This window comes from Platichthys flesus, chromosome 13 (genome assembly GCF_949316205.1).
Source record: "Platichthys flesus chromosome 13, fPlaFle2.1, whole genome shotgun sequence".
Classification (NCBI taxonomy): Eukaryota; Metazoa; Chordata; class Actinopteri; order Pleuronectiformes; family Pleuronectidae; genus Platichthys; species Platichthys flesus.
The window spans coordinates 3,220,040-3,238,308 of record NC_084957.1 but is presented as its reverse complement, the minus strand read 5'-3'; the positions used below and the strand labels follow the sequence as shown (position 1 = coordinate 3,238,308).

At 46.1% G+C, this 18,269-nt stretch overlaps 2 protein-coding genes across 2 annotated transcripts; one reads left to right on the top strand and one right to left on the bottom strand.

Moving 5' to 3' along the window:
• Positions 1-926: 926 nt before the first annotated feature.
• LOC133967162 (endoribonuclease YbeY-like) lies at positions 927-3,675 on the bottom strand. Its single transcript, XM_062402413.1, has 4 exons — positions 3,063-3,675; positions 2,352-2,483; positions 1,859-1,927; positions 927-1,272 (listed from the first exon to the last, which is right to left on the bottom strand). The coding sequence occupies exons 1-4, from the start codon at positions 3,270-3,272 to the stop codon at positions 1,177-1,179; spliced, it is 507 nt and encodes a 168-aa protein (XP_062258397.1). The 5' UTR covers positions 3,273-3,675; the 3' UTR covers positions 927-1,176.
• A 1,033-nt stretch (positions 3,676-4,708) lies between these two features.
• mcm3ap (minichromosome maintenance complex component 3 associated protein) lies at positions 4,709-18,250 on the top strand. Its single transcript, XM_062402581.1, has 29 exons — positions 4,709-4,777; positions 4,946-7,385; positions 7,732-7,979; positions 8,347-8,428; positions 8,538-8,691; positions 8,772-8,965; positions 9,060-9,199; positions 9,610-9,807; positions 10,179-10,447; positions 10,584-10,746; positions 11,027-11,184; positions 11,457-11,680; positions 11,940-12,184; positions 12,464-12,564; positions 12,673-12,804; positions 13,054-13,167; positions 13,343-13,495; positions 13,660-13,857; positions 13,994-14,062; positions 14,145-14,279; positions 14,379-14,532; positions 14,834-15,098; positions 15,276-15,373; positions 15,502-15,892; positions 15,999-16,289; positions 16,380-16,524; positions 16,883-17,068; positions 17,339-17,489; positions 17,623-18,250. The coding sequence occupies exons 2-29, from the start codon at positions 5,078-5,080 to the stop codon at positions 17,782-17,784; spliced, it is 7,128 nt and encodes a 2,375-aa protein (XP_062258565.1). The 5' UTR covers positions 4,709-4,777; positions 4,946-5,077; the 3' UTR covers positions 17,785-18,250.
• Positions 18,251-18,269: the final 19 nt, after the last annotated feature.

The window sequence follows — 18,269 nt, the reverse complement described above, 5'->3', positions numbered from 1 at the left end:
GAGCTCAGTAACATGGCCTGTTTTTGTACTGAGCTTTTCTCAGTAAAACCCACCGTCATTCTTTTTGGGTTTCTAACCTTGTGCCTCCCAAGAAAACTTTTATAAATATGTATACAAGCTTTACTTTGAAAGTTGCACAACCTTGTTGCTTTGAACATGTAAGTCAGATTTTTCTCTATAAAAAAACCCACCAGATTTTTCTATTTATTGTTGCCTGGGGTTGATGTATCTTCAGTAACCTGTCGAGTTACTCCACGACAGTAGAAGACACTGATAGCAGCTCACCAGGGAAGCTAGCCATAGCATCCTGTCTCTTATGCCATCATCTTGAAGGCCAGTATTCAGTACTTCACACTTTAAACCTCTGCTAACCTTTCTGAGCTACTTCCTGTCAGATGTGCGTGACTAGAGAGTGGAGCAAGTGGGAGAAGTTTGTTATTCCTGTATTGGACACTGGTTGTACAGCAGCTTTTTGTTACCGCTGTAAAAAACACACTGTGGCTAATGTGCAACATTAAAACGTGGTGTCTGCAGGACATACTCAGACCAAACTTAACTGTTTTCTCAACCTCATGAAGCATAAGAAACTCTACATAATATAACAAAACCTGAGTTATAAATCTTTATGGAACAAATATATTGTATGAATGGTTAGATCTGTAGGCATTTTATCCAGCATCATGAGCCGAAGCTGATCCATGGACACATCTGGAAACGAGAGCCAGGAAAAGTTATTCAGACATGGGTTTTTTTTTTAATGTCCACTTTGAATTTGCATTTGAGAAATGTGCTGCCTCCCTCAACATCCTGTCCCCGACGCAGTGTAACGAGGGTCAAATGTATTTGTGAAGTAAGAATGAAAAGCGTTTTCTACCCTTCATACACAACTGACTCTTCCTAAAGCAGATTTTAATAAAATATTACAGTGAAAGTGAACAGACTTTTAATTTAATGTGTAAAACTCTATAACAATACATGGATCCAGTGCTTGTGGACTTCCACAGAACCAGTAGCTGCATGTTTCAGTCCTTCCAGAAGCGGTAGCAACATATTTATGTTGCTATGACAGTAAATAAAACATCTGATCTGGTTGCATGACCGTGTACAAGCAATATCAAGCACCATAGTACACAGAGTTGAGTGTTGAGCTGTGAAGGCAGCCGGTGGCAGCCACTGTCATCTGTCGTGATCACATGTCTTCATCAGTGGCTGCAGGTGACGTCCTGTGAGTCTGTTGTACTCGGTGAGAATGTAGCTTTCCCTCTGCAGCATCTGCAAACACATTCAAATTAAAATGCATGACTCCTCTGTTTGTGGTGAGAAAGGGCAAAACTCATCTTTAGTATCTGAGCAATCATTCAAACGAATCTGATCAAATTGTGTTTGAGAAATTTAGAGAAAATAAGGTGTATTTAGTCAGTTAAAGGACTACTTCAACAAAATGTTATCACCAAATTATATTAATATACTATTAATTATTAATTAATATATTAATATATTAATATATATATATTATATTAATATACTACTGTCAAGGGCATCTTTCCCCACTGTCTTTAACTTTGGGAGATAAGATGTTTTCATCGTTTTCCAAGGGAACCATTCATGGATCTTGGTGAAAACCCATCAGGTGCATTGAGGAGACTATGAGTGAGTGTGGGGACTGCTGGGTCTTGGTGGTGGTATGTGATCTACTGAGTCAAGATGCCACTATGGGAATGTGAATTTGAAAGATAGAACAGCAAAAATCCCTTTCTCTGAACTTTTCTTTCTGTTAAAAACCATTGGAACTATTTTACCTGAAAATGAACCGACCCTTTAAAAACCTGTTTTGCACATTGAGCTTCCTCCTACAAACCTCAGTCCATTCTTCCTCAGTCTCGTGCCTGTAGCCCAACAGGTGACAGATCCCATGTGCAGTGACCACCTGAAGCACACAAGAAAAATACACAATCAACCAACACTAAATAATCCCATTACTAGGGTCAAATGTGAGGTAAGATGAGACAAGCTAGATCCCCTGCTGGGGTAATTCACTCGTTAGAGCAGCAATGAGTCAGACAGGAGAACCATGTCCATTATTATTTAAACCTCTCACTGCAGACAGAAATATTATAATTGTAGATATTGAGATGAAGCTCCATGGTCAGGATGGAACTGGACAGTGCAGCGGCAGCAGAGAGCATTCCAGGGAAACTACATTTTCCATTTTATTCTTAGTTTTACTCTTAGTCACACTGTTCCCCTTGCGCTGCTGTGTCCCTCTTAAATGTCCTCCTGACTGTCTGTACTCTCATCAACAGCCTGTCTTAGAGTTGACAGATGTCTGTCCAGCCCTCAGCTATACTCACAGTGAGAGCATCGTGAAGATCCAGAGACTCCTCCTGACACTGCTTCATCACAAACTCCACCCCCAGGAAAATGTCTCCTAGGTTCAGCTCGTCTCTATGAAGAGGACACGGCAGCTTACCAGGTCGTAGGTCCTAGAAACACACAAGTTAGTGAAAGAACTGAGTCACCGACATGACTCTTGTGGACGTTTTCTGGACGCAGGTGAAAAGGAGAACTCAGGAGCAGCTGATGTCTCATGCAGAAGAGTTTAATACCTGCTGCATCAAGGAGACCAGAAGGTGGAACAACATACAAACAATAACAGAGTCACATGAGCAATTGTCACCCTCCCCAGTCTGAAGAGGTCTCCCACAGCCTCCCAGTACATCTCCCTCCACTTGCGTCATCCATTCAAACAGCACATCCATGAAAGGCTAGAATGTTCGCATCCTACTGGATAGTTAAACCTAGATATGCAGTCCTAAATCAAATTGTCTCCTTATGTCTTGCTCCTGGTAGTATAATGTAGTATTGGTTGGTCCCTTATCTATAACCTGACCTTGGGTTCAGCTTAGAGAGACAAGGGAGTATCTGTGGAACTGAACAGGCACTAGTCTCCTGCACAGATATAATGTGTAATATACAATATACACTTCAGAATTAGTGTCATATACATGGATGTGTGAGGATAGTCAAGCATCCCTCCACAGAAAGCCACCAGTCCCGTTCACCTCGTAGAATGGGAACGAGAGGACATCCGTGGGGACATTCTTCTTCCTGTAGGTGTGATTGATCTGCTGAATCTTCTGATTGTCCACGCACACGATGCCCACGTCGAACTTGTGGACGCCCAGGATGTGTCTCAGCGTGTCCACGTCCCGTCGCAGCCGGGCGCGGCGGAGGGACACCACCTTTTGGAGGTTCCGAAGAACTACCCCCATCTTCTGTTTCCTAAAAACCCCGTGCGGCCACTGAGAAGCGCGGGGACATGAGTCCACGTGGAAACCAAGCAGCCCCCGGGTGACAGCCGCTGTGAACGAGTCGTGTGATTGTTGTTGTTGTTGTTGATGTTGTTAGCTCGGCGTTAGCATCCGAGCAGGCGCAATTCAAGGTGACACGTCGCGGCAGCCTCCTCGTGCCGGTCCCCGAAGGCGGCTGCGTGCGCCCGGCCTGGTTTGTTTGGACGTGACCGTGTAGTCGCGAGGAGTCACGCATTTCCTGTCATTTAAAAAAATCAAAGAGTGGCTGCTGGGTCGGTTTTTAAAAAACCTCCACGATGAACCAACCGGCCACCAAGACGTGACGTGAGACACACCGGCAGCTCGCATGGGGAACTTCCGGTGGCGAAAGCAGCTGCCACTGACCTGTAAAGGCAGCTGCCACTTGAGGTGTGACTTATTCCCTGATGTTTATCAGCGTTACTCAATGTTCCTAAGGTCATGGAAAACCTGGAAAGGTCATGGAATTTTTAAATGTTTAATTCCATGCCTGGAAAAGTGCTTGAAAAAAATAAAATCCCAAAAGTTTTGGAGAAGTCGTGGAAATTCGTTATATTCATAATTTAATGTCGTTCATTTTAAATAATACATATGCTTTTAAAAGAAATACGCTCAAAATATAAGCAGGCATACACTCTCATACTAATGGAGCATTTTGCCAAAATGCTGTTAATGCTTTGCCTGGGTTTTATGGTTTTAGTTAAACTTTAATACGATTTATTAAGCATTGTAGGGGTAAACACAACATAAGGAAAACATTTGGGCCAAATTCAACTTATAACAGTGAATAAAACTGTACATTGTAAAGTAATGGGACATTTTGTGAGTCTCTCTTTGCTGTCGTGTAACACAAAAACACAGAATACATGTATTAGAGAACATACATATAAATGGACAGTGTCTGGTCCGACCGTTTCTGAATACTTCGTTCCTCTGTGGTATTTCCATATACTTTGGTACAGTTGTGGTCTTTAAATCGTTACATGAGCAGTGGCACCTCTATGCATCATTGTTAGTTATTCACCAATTGTGTAGAATTCAGGGCAAGGATCGAAGTGTGCAGGCACAGATACTAATACAGTGTTTGAGTTCTGCACCATCCATGGACACCAGGATCACGCACGTGGATCTGATGGATGTGGAGCTTTTCTGGAATCATTCCAAACCCAGAGTACTAAAAAATATATTTAATAAACTTTCATAAACCAGTAATATCTCATTGAGTAGCTCGGTGACATCAGAGGCAGCTGGCAATGAACAGTGGCAGTGTCTGTTGATACCGGAAGTGCCTCTCCGAGCTGCCACCACTTGAGCGTGTCCCTGACTGCGGAACAGAGTTTAGCACAGAGCGGGGACCGGGGACCCGTGACACTGTCGGACCACCGGAAGCAGGAGAACTTGTCTGAAGTGAAGCAGTAAACAACCACAGTAGAACCAAACTGTGTGAGGTGAGTGGGTTTTCCGCAGTGACACCGCACATTCTGTATTTTTTACTAAACCTGTGTGTATATTAAGGACAGGCAGCTAAGCTAACGTTAGCGTAAACAATGATTGTAATCATTAGCTTATGCTAACGGGGCTAGCCAATGCTTTTATATTCGTTTCTGTCTTCGTAGAGTTGAGCTGCCTTGGGCGCTGTACGTCAGAACCCGGGAGACTGGTGACGTCTTACAGATTTTATTAAGTTGCCTCAATGTCTGGATGAGAAAATCTGTTCAACGAATAACCAAGGAAGAAGCATCGGCGCCATGAATCCGTCCAACCCGTTTGGCAATCCACAAGGGGGCGCTTTCCAGGCCCCTAGCAACACCATGAAGACGGGCTTGTTCCCATCATTCGGACAACAGAGCTCCAGCAATCCGCCACAGACTATGGGATTCTTTCCACCGTCAGCTTTTGGTCAGCCTGCTGCCGCAAATCAGGCCCCACCTCATGGAAGCTCAGTGTTTGGACAGGCTCCGGCGTTTGGACAGATGTCCACACAGCCTTCCTCTTCACCCATGATAAACCAGGCTTCAACATTTGGACAGATGTCTTCACAGCCTTCCTCTATGAACACAATGAGCCAGGTCCAAGCCTTTGGACAGACGTCTGCACAGCCTTCGTCTTTGAACACGATACGTCAAGCCCCAGCCTTTGGACAGATGTCCACACAGCCTTCCTCTTTGCCCACAAGAACCCAAGCTCCGGCGTTTGGACAGATGTCTTCACAGCCTTCCTCTTTGCCCACAAGAGCCCAGGCTCCGGCGTTTGGACAGATGTCTTCACAGCCTTCCTCTTTGCCCACAAGAGCCCAGGCTCCGGCGTTTGGACAGATGTCTTCACAGCCTTCCTCTTTGCCCACAAGAGCCCAGGCTCCGGCGTTTGGACAGATGTCTTCACAGCCTTCCTCTTTGCCCACAAGAGCCCAGGCTCCGGCATTTGGACAGATGTCTTCACAGCCTTCCTCTTTGCCCACAATAACCCAGGCTCTGGCGTTTGGACAGATGTCTACACAGCCGTCCTCTTTGTCCACAAGAACCCAGGCTCCGGCATTTGGACAGATGTCTTCACAGCCTTCCTCTTTGTCCACAAGAGCCCAGGCTCCGGCATTTGGACAGATGTCTTCACAGCCTTCCTCTTTGCCCATAAGAGCCCAGGCTCCCGTGTTTGGACTGATGTCTACACAGCCTTCCTCTTTGCCCACAGTTAGCCAGGCTCTGGCGTTTGGACAGACATCTGCACAGCCTTCCTCTTTGCCCACAGTAAGCCAGGCTCCTGTGTTTGGACAGACATCTGCACAGCCTTCCTCTTTGCCCACAGTAAGCCAGGCTCCAGCGTTTGGACAGAGTAGCTCAGCCTTTGGGATAGCTTCAGCACAAGCATTTGGACAGACTAGTGGACCAAACCAAAGTTCAGTGTTTGGGCAGACTTCTGCATTTGGTCAGGCAGCAGGATTAAGCCAGCAGGCTCCAGGGTTTGGCCAACAGCCACCTGGATTTGGAAAGTCCCAAATGCCTCCTGTATCCACCACTGCCTTAGGGCAACCTCAGGCACTTGCATTTGGGCAGCCTTCTTCTACCAGTGTCCCCACCACTGTATTTGGCACAGGTCAGAGCGTGACCCAGAGCGTGACCCAGAGCGTCGCCCAGAGCGTCGCCCAGAGCAAACCCTTTGGACCGTCAGAATTCAGTTTCAAGCCGGCCAATGAGGCACTTTTCAAACCCATCTTCAGTGCCAGCCCTGAGCCTGCTAACCCTCAAACCACATCCATGTCTAGTTCACCGTTTGGCAGCAATGGGAACCAGACAAGCACCACCACCAGCAGCACCACCACTGGTTTCTCTCAGTTGACAAGTGCTAAGTCTGGGCCTCTGGGCTTCAGCTTCTCACAGCCTGCTGCAGCCCCCTCTGTCTCTGCTCAGATCAATCCACTAACAACTAACAATAGCAGCGGTTCTACAAATGCTCTGCAGTTCACCTTCTCCCAGCCAGCCGCTCCCTCCAGTTCGAGCACCACCCAGGCGTCCACGACCCAGCCCACCACCCCATCTTCTTTCAGCTTTTCAGTTAAGCCCTCCCAGCCACAGACCACAGCTGTTTTTAGTGGTTTTGGTCAGAGTCCAGCTTTTGGTGACTCGTTAGGTCAAGCAGAGACCAGCACAGATGAGAAAAAGAACAATCTGGAGGCCTCAGGGGAAACAAATATATTTGCACGACTTGGCAAAGGCACCAAGCGCAAGGAGGATCCAGTGGTCCCAAGCCGTGGCCTTGAGAAGCCTGACGCTGAGGAGGATGTCTCAGCAGAATCAGATTCACCGAGACACCCCTCAAAGAGGCCCCTAATGAGGTCCCGCGGCCCAGTGGGAGGCTTATTCGGTCGGGCACTAAGTAGTCTTCGTAAAGAAAGCCCTAACACAGTCAGGCGAGAGGCCACAAGGGAGACTCCGCAACAGGCACTGAATTGGGAGGAGACAGAAAAGGAAGATGTCCAAGGTCAAGGTGACAGCTTGACTGTTACACAACCTGCTGTACAAGCCCTCACCAGGGATGTGCTGGACAAAGCTGAGGAGTCAGGTGAGATGTATAAATCATTCACATCGTGTGTTTATCTGCCTTTTGTATTGAGGTGTATTTATGATTATTTTTACAGTGAATTTTTAAAGACAAGCTTTTAACTTATGAAGTAGCATGGGAATTTGGAAGTCTACCCCACCTGAGGAAACAACTCTTCAAATAGTTGTATTTATTTTGTGACCCTCTTCTAAGAAAAAAAGGATTCATCTTTTGTTTTGATGAAAAAACCCAGTTGGAAATCTTCATCCTTCTGAATTTCAAGTTAATATCTTAAATAACTTATATAAGCCGCCTACATTATTAATGTCAGCTCATCCTGTTGTCTTCCTATTACCAATTATCTTAGATTCTGCAAAAGCCGCCGACCCTCAGCTGGAGACCGTCACCCCCACTAAACGTGGCGTGCGCAGGGAGAGCTCGGAGGGCCTCAGCGGCATGTCTCCCACTGACTGCACCTCCCTCCAGTGCAGGAACATTCCTCCAGGCCTGAACAAGAAGGACATAATCGAGAAACACTTTGGTCGTCACGGCAAAGTCTCGAAGGTTTTTTGTAAGCCTGCGAAGAACCTGGCCTTTGTGCACTTTGAAGACCATGTGAGTGAAATTCATGCCACAAACTCTCCATAGAGCATGTCCACCATACCCTGCCTATCATAATTTACCTGATCTTTTCTTAACTAGCTCTAAATGATAGGCGTTCTCCCAATCTAGTCCTCAGCGACTTTCTTAGCACACTTAATTTGAAATTCATTATTCATTTGTTAGTATGGTGTCAGCTATGCTCCAAGCTTTAAAAAAAACTATTCGTTTGCCGGTTTGATAACAGGAATCATCTCCTTTGTCACTAACAAGCTAAACAAGTTAGTTTGATTAACCGGCCAGTCCTGGATTGTTAAATGTGACGAGGTGAAAGGCCATACATGCTGTAAACATGATGTTTATTTTTCTTTTTTGTTTTCAGGCATCAGCAGCAAGGGCCAAGAAGAAAGGCAAACTTCTTCATCGGCATGAACTCTTACTCTTGTGGCATAGGAAGAAGCAGAGTGAATACAACACATCTCATTGAAAGCTCAATTAATACCACAAGATCGTTGTCATTGAGTCTTAATCACTATATTTCATATCACCTTTAATTCCTTTCTGCAAATGAAGGTCCAGGGGAGAAAGGAAGCCGACCTGCAGCAGGAAGTGAGGAGGCACAGGGAGAAAGCCAGGCGGACCATGAGTCCAGACCTGCTTTCTCAACCAACAGAAGAGCTCCACTCAGAGCTCCTGCAGTCAGCAGCTCCTTGACTTTCAGCCGCAGGTATGAAAGTGTTTGTGCTTGGCTTTAAAAGCTGTCATATACTTGGTCCGGACCAACTGACGTTCTTATAAAAATGTCAGCTCCCCAGTGAAGAGGTCAACATTGGCCAAGTCTCTTCAGTTTGATGCTGAGCCCCAGAGAGAGAGCAGCATAGAGTCCCAGAGCTCCGAGCGCCCAATGCCCTCCTCCCTCCTCCACCTCATTGACCAGGCGGCGGACAACGCTGAGGAGAAGTACCGCCTCCTGGAGCAGCGAGACAAGATCCTACGTCAAGGTGAAGCTGCTCCTCGCGTCAGTCGAATGTCGCCGTTAACAAGGTTTTGAAACACGAACATTATTTTAATTGTTGGCATCTTATGTTGGCACAGGTCGGCCGAAGCGAACAGACCTGAATCTATCCAAGGTGTTTGTGGGGACATGTCCTGACATGTGTCCAGAGAAGGAGAGGTACATGAGAGAGACACGGAACCAGCTGAGCATATTCGAGGTCATCCCAGGAACAGAGATGGTAACGTGTTTTAGACTTGAGAATATTTGGGCGGGGGGGGTTCAGTTGAGACAGTCCAGTTAGATTTACCATTGTGTCTCTGGTATTATTAGGTTTCTTTTGGACACTTTAAATTTGTAATCTGCTGAAGGTTTTTGCAGCATATGTCACTTATACTCTCTTTCAACTTGGGAAGGCAAAATAAAAGAAGCACACCTTTTAAAATCATTCTTGCATTTAGTCATTAGGATTTGGTAATATCACATTGTTGTTATGGCTGTTTTACAGCTACATGGAATGTATAAGTTAATGTTGCAGGTCAAAGTATAAAGAAAATTGGTATTTTTACAAATGAGAGTTTACGGGTACTTTGAAAACAGGAGGGACCCTGTCGACAAAAAATAAAACCGTCTCCTCCTGTTCCCAACTAGGTGTATCACGCTGCAGCAATCAAAGAGTACAGTCGCTCATCAGCCGACCAGGAGGAGCCCCTGCCCCATGACCTGCGCCCCCTGCCGGTGCTCAGCATGACCATGGACTATCTGGTGACTCAGATCATGGATCACGGCGATGACAACTACCGTGACTGGTACGACTTTGTCTGGAACAGGACCCGTGGTATCCGTAAGGTAAAGACCTGCTTCATATTTAACTATTGAAAAGAAAAAAATGATTACTGAGCCCTGCTGCTCACTACACCAAACTCGAAGATACTTTGTAACCTCCATCAATCCATCAAGTTACCATAAATGATCTTTTCCATATTATTCTCAACTTCACAATATCATCTAAACACTTAACAAGAGTGAGTGTAATCTGCAGTAACACTATTTGGTCACTTTTTGGACCATTTAATTCTGCTGCTTCAACGTGTGCTGTTTTATTTAAAGTCTTATTTATATGAGGAACTGGGTCCAGTTGTGATATCTGCACGGGTTTAAACGCAACACGTCATGGAACCCGTATTGCAAATTGATCCTTTCCTCTGTGGTGCCCACAGGACATCATCCAGCAGCACCTGTGTTGCCCACACACGGTGTCACTGATTGAAAAGTGCACACGCTTCCACGTGCACTGCGCCCACCATCTCTGCGAGGAGCGTCTGTCGTCGTTCGATGCCAAGATCAACAACGAGAACATGACAAAGTGCCTGCAGAGTCTCAAAGAGATGTACCAGGACTTGGCAACGCGTCAAATCTACTGCCCCTGTGAGGCAGAGTTCCGCCAGTACAACGTGCTGCTGAAGCTGGATGATGGCGACAGCCTGCGGTCAGTCATGAAAACTCACAAACACAGATTTTACACCCTAATTTTCAGATTGTATTCATGTCCTTTGACTTCATCGATGTTTTGTTGCTTTTCATATCACACTAATGAAACTGTCCTCCCGCTTCATGTCACACAGTGAGGTGCAGCAGTTCCGCGACGAAGTGCGTAACTCGCCTGAGGTGAAGTTTGCAGTTCAGGCGTTCTCTGCAGTCAGCAACAACAACTTTGTGCGTTTCTTCAAGCTGGTGAAAGGAGCCTCGTACCTCGCCAGCTGCCTCCTGCACAGATATTTCAATCAGGTCACAAACTCTTTTCTTTCACCGATGAATGAGATGGAGGGAATCAGGAACTTGTGATTTCTTAGTTTGATTATGTTCCCGAAAATAATATTAGAAAAATTAAACTAAATGAGTTTGTACAGCTGTAAACCAAAGTAGTTTCATTGCTGTTCTGATGATGATTATGATGGATTAATCATTGATCAATATAATTGGTGTAAGAAATGTCACATGACAGAAGGTTGTGCTGTTCATTCGTCCTCTGTCTTTATTCCCGTATGTCTTTCTTTCCTGTGTGCAGGTCAGAGCTAAGGCCCTGAAGACCCTGAACATTGCTCACACCACAGGTCCCCGGTCCACTGCCTTTCCAGTTGAGGACATTACTCGGATGTTTATGTTCCTCGACACAGCAGAAACGATTGACTTCCTCCAGCAGTACGGCCTTAATGTCAACGACGGGTACGTGTCTATAACTGACATTAGCTCCATCATATTGGTGTGGTCACTTTATTAAAGTCTTGACTTTGATACCAATACCAAGTTTGGCATCGTCATACTGAAACTTGAAACTGAAACGATACTAATTCGATGACTGATGCCTTTGAAATCAGAACCGAATGTCTTTTAAAGCCTCTTATTAATTTATAAACAGAATAAACAATCTATTCAGCATAGTTAACAGTCAGAAGTCATTGATATTGACCAAGTTGAAATCACTGTTTTGTTCACAGTATAGTTGAGCTGAGTCGGACAGCGTTCCAGGAGCCAGAGCTGTCTCTTTCCCAGAAGAAGTCTGTGGTCATCCTGGCAAAGAAACCTGTGTTGGTCGGGGAGGTGGTGAACGGAGGCTCGCTCCCCAGTCCTCCCCAGCACAACCCGGTCAGCAGCTTTGACTCCCAGAACAAGTTCCGTGGAGAGGCAACTCAGGCTGAGTCCTCCTCAAGCCAGTTCAGAGGTACTGGGTCTATTTTACACAGGACACAACTTTTAACACTATTATAAATGTACTGTACATTTATGCTGCATCGTAAACCCACTGGTTCATGTACATGAGGAATACAACTCCTTGCTTCTGTAGTGACAGAACATTAATCTTTGCTTTTTACATCTGTCAGCAGTAATCATCTCAGAATTCATTATGAGAAACGAGAACATCATCTCATCCCATCAATGTATAGATTCAGAGTCATTCATTGATTTTCTTCATGTCTCAGCTTTCGCTGCCAAGCTGGAGGTGAAGGCCCCGCCCAGCGTTGAGCCACTGTTCCAGGTCGCGCCACGTCCCGACACTCCCTCTGAGTTTGTGCTGCCTCCAGCTGCTACAAATGTGCTGAGTGAATCACATTTCGGTTCAGCCCAGCCGCCCGATGTGCAGCAGCTCTTCCAACCGGTACCTGAACCTCAGCCCGTCACAGCACCATCTCCTCCGGCCGCACCTCGGCATGTGTACAGCAACGAGGTGGGGAAAGACTCCGCCTCTCATGGACGTCCTACTTTCAGAACAAATTCAATCTCACTTACCTGTATATCTTACTGATGCCTTGTAGCTTTGGTGATTATTTAAAGTTTAATATATATATACATAATGAAAACTATAAAAGGGGGCCTATAGAGTAGTAATACCCATACTTGTGCCATTTCAACAGAGCAAGAGCGTTTGTCAAATGTGTTTAGAACAGTGAGATCTACCTTTAAAAGCAAGAGAGACCTATACTGACAGTCTGTGTTGCATCTGCAGGAAATCATGGCTGAACTGGACGGTGTCATCGAAGAGGTGGTCGTAGCAGCAGCGAGGGAAGTAGCCGTCGTCGGGGCCAGCTACGCATCAACAGCTCTTGCGTAAGTGTTGACGATTTATAATCCGTCCATCTTCTGTACCACACTAAGTGACTGGAGACTTATTAAATTTGATTTTACTCGTTGACGTGTTTTGTGTTTGTTGTGCAGTGAGAGCAGTGTGCAGGTGGAGTCCCTGGTGAGTGAGGTGTTGGTGCAACTGCTGCAGGAGGTGTCCTCCACCGAGATCAGGGAGGAACAGGAGCGTGTTGCTGAAGAGAAACATAAGCTTGAAGAAGCCAGGTTGGTCTCATGAGCACAGCCTGATATGGACAGCTTGTTGATTATAGCTCAGTGCCATTTATTACAAACCTCAGCTTGGTTCAGAAAGAGGAAAGCAGAATATAAACTAACGCTTGTTAGATATGTTGGGTTCTTCTTTAATGCGTTTATTCAAGCAGACAAAGAATTGTCACATCCACGTTTGAGCTACAGAATATTTTCACAAAAACCACCCACCCATATCTGGCTTTCATTTTGTCCCTGTGCCAGGAGGAGGCAGGAGCACACGGCTTTCCTGGCTCAGTTCAGCTGCTCCATCTGCACAGAGATCCTCCACGAAGTTTTAGATGAGACCATCAAGGAAACTTCCACCTCTGAGATCCAGTAAGAAGTTTCAAACTCATTAAATCAAATAATGTTGTAATGGGGAAATGACAATTAGACGTTTATTTATCAGATTGCTTTATTATTGGATTATTAATATGATATAATCTGCTGATCCTGAGTCCTAGATATTCAGAGCCTGTATCTGAATTATTTCTTTGTTAACCTCTTTCAGGCTGGCAGTGAATGAGAAGGCAGACCGTGTGGCTACATGCACAGAGCAGGTCTGCACCAGTCTAGTTGAGGAGACTCTGAAAGCAGATATTGCTCTGATTGTTGAAGAAATCCTGGATGATGAACTGCAGCGTATCCACAAGTACATCAAAAGGTAAGACACCTGAAACTCAGATGCTTCCTTGTCTGGCCATTATCAAATATTAGAGAGCAGTCCAATATCAACCAGCTACACTGAATATACTGTACATACACAAGTACATTGTTGGAAGGGTTAACTGCATCTGGAACCTTTTCCCTCTTTATCTGTTCCCCCAGGTGGCGTGATGTGGTCGCGTTCCGTCGGCAGCTGAAGCGACAGATGAGAGGTTTCCCTGCAGCTCCGTGCTGTGTGGACCCCCGATTCAAACTCAAGGCTCTCGCTCCCAGCGCCCCTGCACGGCCCTGCATGGAAGACCTGGCCCGTGGTCTGGTCAACCTGGGAAATGCCGGCACCTTGGCCATGTCAAGCACCAGGTACATTAATCTCCCTTTTTCTGTTGTTGCATGTTATTTATAATAGTTTACTTAGGATGACTAATTGGATGGTTAAATCAACTTTCTTTTTTTACTGCTCCAGTAAGTGACTGTTTTTTTTTTAATGTTTGTTAAGGTTATTCAGAATGAGGCAAGAAGCAATCCACCAGATGAGAGTCCACTACTACTATCAGCAGCTGCTTGAGTAAGTCTGGAGTTGTTGTGTGCGTTTATTTAGCGTGTGGTCACGAAGCAGCATTCTGACCTCTTTGTGATGTTGCTCTCAGTGAGATGGTGTGGGCGCCGCTCGACCTGCCGGCGCTGGTGTCAGAAAACATCCCCGACCCACCGGAGCGGATCTACTGGAAGATGGCTCTCCTCTTACCAAGCAACCACGAGAGTGTGGCTAGCCTGGCCGACAGGTAGGCAGCAGCCCTGCTTACACGTACTTGTCTCAGGATGGATGTTGATACCAGGTGTGTACAGGGCCTAAGTTTGTCCTCTCCTGTCTCCTGTACCAGGATCCTGTCAGACTGGCTGGAGGTGAAACTCGGCGGGGACAAGGCGTCGGAGGTCGGGGAGGAGCAGCCTGATGGAACTCTGCAGACCCTGTGTGTCACCAACTCGCTGCAGGAGAGAGGACCACACACTCACAAAGTCCACATCAGCGTCAAGGTTTGATCAGTTTGCAACTTCTATGGACGACTGAGGTCAAATGCAAAGAAAACACACAAGCTTGAATGATTTTAAGATGAAGCCTGTTTTTAAAGGGCTCATGTGCAGTTAGATTGTAGATACAAGTGAGGGGATTGGCAGTTTTTAACTATTATTAAAACATTTAATATAAAGGGTATTAATTAAGAGAAATGTTATTAAGGTAAACTATGATCTAGACCATAATCGTTTGATTTGACCAATATCAGTTATTCTGCCCTGGCACTGTGTAACCACCTCTCTACTTGTTTTTGTGGCCCAGGCGTCCCGAGGCCCACTCACTGAAGACAGCCTGTCTAAAATGGAGGAGAGCTGCGAGCTCTCTGGAACAGGAGCTCTGATCATGTTGCTTCCTGCCATGCCGGCCATCGAGGGGGGGCAAGACGAGCAGGATGTACCTCTGCTGTCAGCTCTGCTTCAGCTTAAACAGCTACAGCAAACCAGCACCTGGCATTGCCCACTGCCGCTGGTCATTCTGGTGCCAGGACCTGATGGTGGCCCTGGTGATACACAGAAACTTGTCGAAGGTAATGATCAGTAAACATGGGATTAATGCATGTTTGTTAAAATCTAAGATTGAAATATTAGTTGTCTGTTGAAACAAAACTTTAGATATTCAATGAGGCAGTTTTTAATGAACCTAGCTGAATGTATCCGTGTGAATTAATCCTGATCCCTTTCTCTCATGGTGCCTCGTGCCTCAGCCCTGATGCTGCAGATGATGGTCATGGAAGGACTGATATCAGAGTTCACGTTCTTCTTCATACCAGAGACCACGAGTGACGTCCAGGGATCCAAACAGGTACTGCACATACACATCCATGGAGGTAGGGCTAAAGGGCAAAGGGGGTGAGTGAGTTCTGGAGCTTGATGCTCACTTTCTCTTTAAGTGTCTAAATGAACGTCTCCATCTTTGTTGTGTGTCTCTAGCTGAGCCACGCTCTGCGTTGGTTGCTGTCCCGCGCTCCACCATCCCTCCCCCTGTCCTGCCAGAGCCTGGTGCAGCTTGTAGAGTCCAGTTTGAGTCGCGAGTTCACTCCCAGAGTTTACGGCCACCGCCAGGAGCGAGGCGTCGCTTGTCTTCCTTCCCAGGACCCCGCGCCCATCATCCAGCTGTACAATGCCGTCCTGGCTCACATTGCTGACACAGCGTCATCAGAGGATCTCTGTAAACTCTCGTGGCCGCCGGGCGAGTTCTGCCTGCCTGAAACCCGAGACTTTGTTCCTCACCTGGGCTGGAACTCAGCTGAACACCTGGCCTGGCTACGGGAAGCCATCCTCAGCCTGCAGCTGCCACAGTGGGAGAAGCTTTCTTCCACCGGTTAGTGATTGAGACCAAGGCTATTTTTTTTACTTTGGAGTTTGTATTAGTGCGAAAGAAACCAATAATCCCCTTGTTGTGCTCGCTTATCTCTTCCTTTGTCTAGACTCATGGTGTGAACTCTGCTCCTCCATCTATTGCTACGCTGCTCAGATCCCGGTCTCTTACCACAGTCAGCCTCTTCTAATGTCAAGACTGGAAAACCTTCTGGAAAGGGTCCGGCTAAAGGGTCACTGCACCCGGGCCAACAGATCCGAGGCCGCCATGGGAAGCTGGGGCACTGGAGATGAGGGTGTGTTAACGGCCTATAGTCAGATCCCTTGGGATGACGTGCTGGTGATTTGCATTGACCACAAGCTGAAAGACTGGCAGATACCAGGATCACCTGCCTGTGAAGGTGAGGCCATTCTTCACTTTCACCCATGACGACAGACTGTGTAAGACTTGCAATACAACTTGTGACTATTTGCTTGTTTTGTCATTGAAGATGCTGTGACAGAGGATGGAGAGATCCTGATTTACTTCCTCACAGAGTCCCTGAAGGGTTTCCAGCCCCCTGAGGAGTGGACCCAGGCCACCAGACAAACACACAGGGAGAAGCAGCGGTGGCAGGAGGAGGAGGAGGAGAGAGGGTAATGATCTCCTCACTTCAACTTACTGCGCAACATTTATCATTTGGATGAGATTTAGTTGTTGTGGGGAAATTGACTCTGTTACTGTCAACAGCTCCTGCTAATTTGTCCTGAGGTCTCTTACCTCAGTTTAACTGTTAAGGTCAACGTTAGGCAAATATTACAGTGTGTGTGCAAATACAGAATGAGCTCTGGTATTTCAGTGAACCAGGGGAAGTTAACTAGAGGCTGACATGTGCTGATAATGTATTGACACAGCTTTTACTCTTCATGCTTCATGATGATTACAAATTTCTCAACCCCTGTCCCCGTCTCCCTCCTCCCTCCTCCCTCCTCATCCCCCCTCTTCTATCATCAGGGCAAGTGCAGCTGCGCGTGCCTCCCCCACCGGTCTGTCCCTCAGACAGAGGTTGTTCCACAGTACGGCAGAGCCGCTCGAGGCAGCGGCAGCATCATTGGACATCACACACACTCCAACAACACAAGAGCTGCTGGCCCACAAAGTCCTGCAGAGTTTAGAGGAGGAGAAGGTTGAAAGCACGAGGTACAGACACAGCTTTGCTGGAGGTTTTGTGGTTATTGTATATACCATTTTTCCTATACACAGTATTGAAAGGGCAGAGGTGTATGGATGAAAACTGAATAATGTTTAATAAAGAACTAAACTTTGGGACAGAGTGAGAAACTAAATAAATGGTTACATTTAATTTAGCATGACTGTGCTACATCTTTATAAGATAATTCACATTGCAGTTCTTATTTGCCATAAGTAATGTACAACAAGTAGGTCTAACATACAACTGTATCTCTCCAGGAGCCTGGAGCAGCTTCAGCGTTGGCTGGATGGCGACCCCTTAGAGCATTTGTCCTCGCCGCTCTTCATTCCCTCCTCCACCCTGCTCTCCAGGCCCACAACCAGGATTCACTCCCCCACAGCCAAGACGAGAGATGCCCCACTGACACAGGTTCGACTTCACTTCTCCTTCAGGGAGTCAGGGTCATTTCTTCAAGTGGTTATTAAGAAGAGGGGAAGTTTGGCTTCATTTACGAATTTCAGATTCGCAGTACTTATACATGTTCATTGTCTGGACCTGTCAGGAGCCTGATGATCCGTTGGAGAATTCATCGTGGCCTAAAACCATCCCTGTGTCGATGGCATGGCGGCTGAAGGAGCTTGAGCGGCAGATTTTGGCGAGCCAAGAGGAAGAGCTGGCCTGCAGACTGAAGCTGAGCGGCCTGCTGAGCATTGTCGACGACTGACGGACTGTTGCTGCAGAAATATCTTCATTGTTACACAAATGTTTGGAAAGAAAGGAGACGTGGGACTTTTGTCAGCAAACCACTTTGGATTTGCTGAGCTCAAGCTGAGTCTGTTGCTAAATGAGTTCAGTGTGTGTGTGTCATAAATGTCTGGGTGTTTGCAAGTGGAGAATATAACCAAGTGTAAAAGATTTTTACACTTGGTTTAACTTTGTACAGTTAGTTTAGCATAGTTTTGAAAATAAGTGCAAATACAGGATCTAACTGTGTGTTGGTTTTTACATAAACTTGATGAGATGCTGATTCCTGATCTGTGTGATAATCAGCTTGATCTTGTCTGTCTGTAACATAAAGTGAAGCACTTGTTTTTTACTTGTACAGTGAAATGCTTCTGCTTTAATTTGATCTTTTTACTTGTGAAATGTTCGATTAATCAAATAAAAAGTGTTATTTTTCATATAAACTACTCATTGGCTGATCGTCGT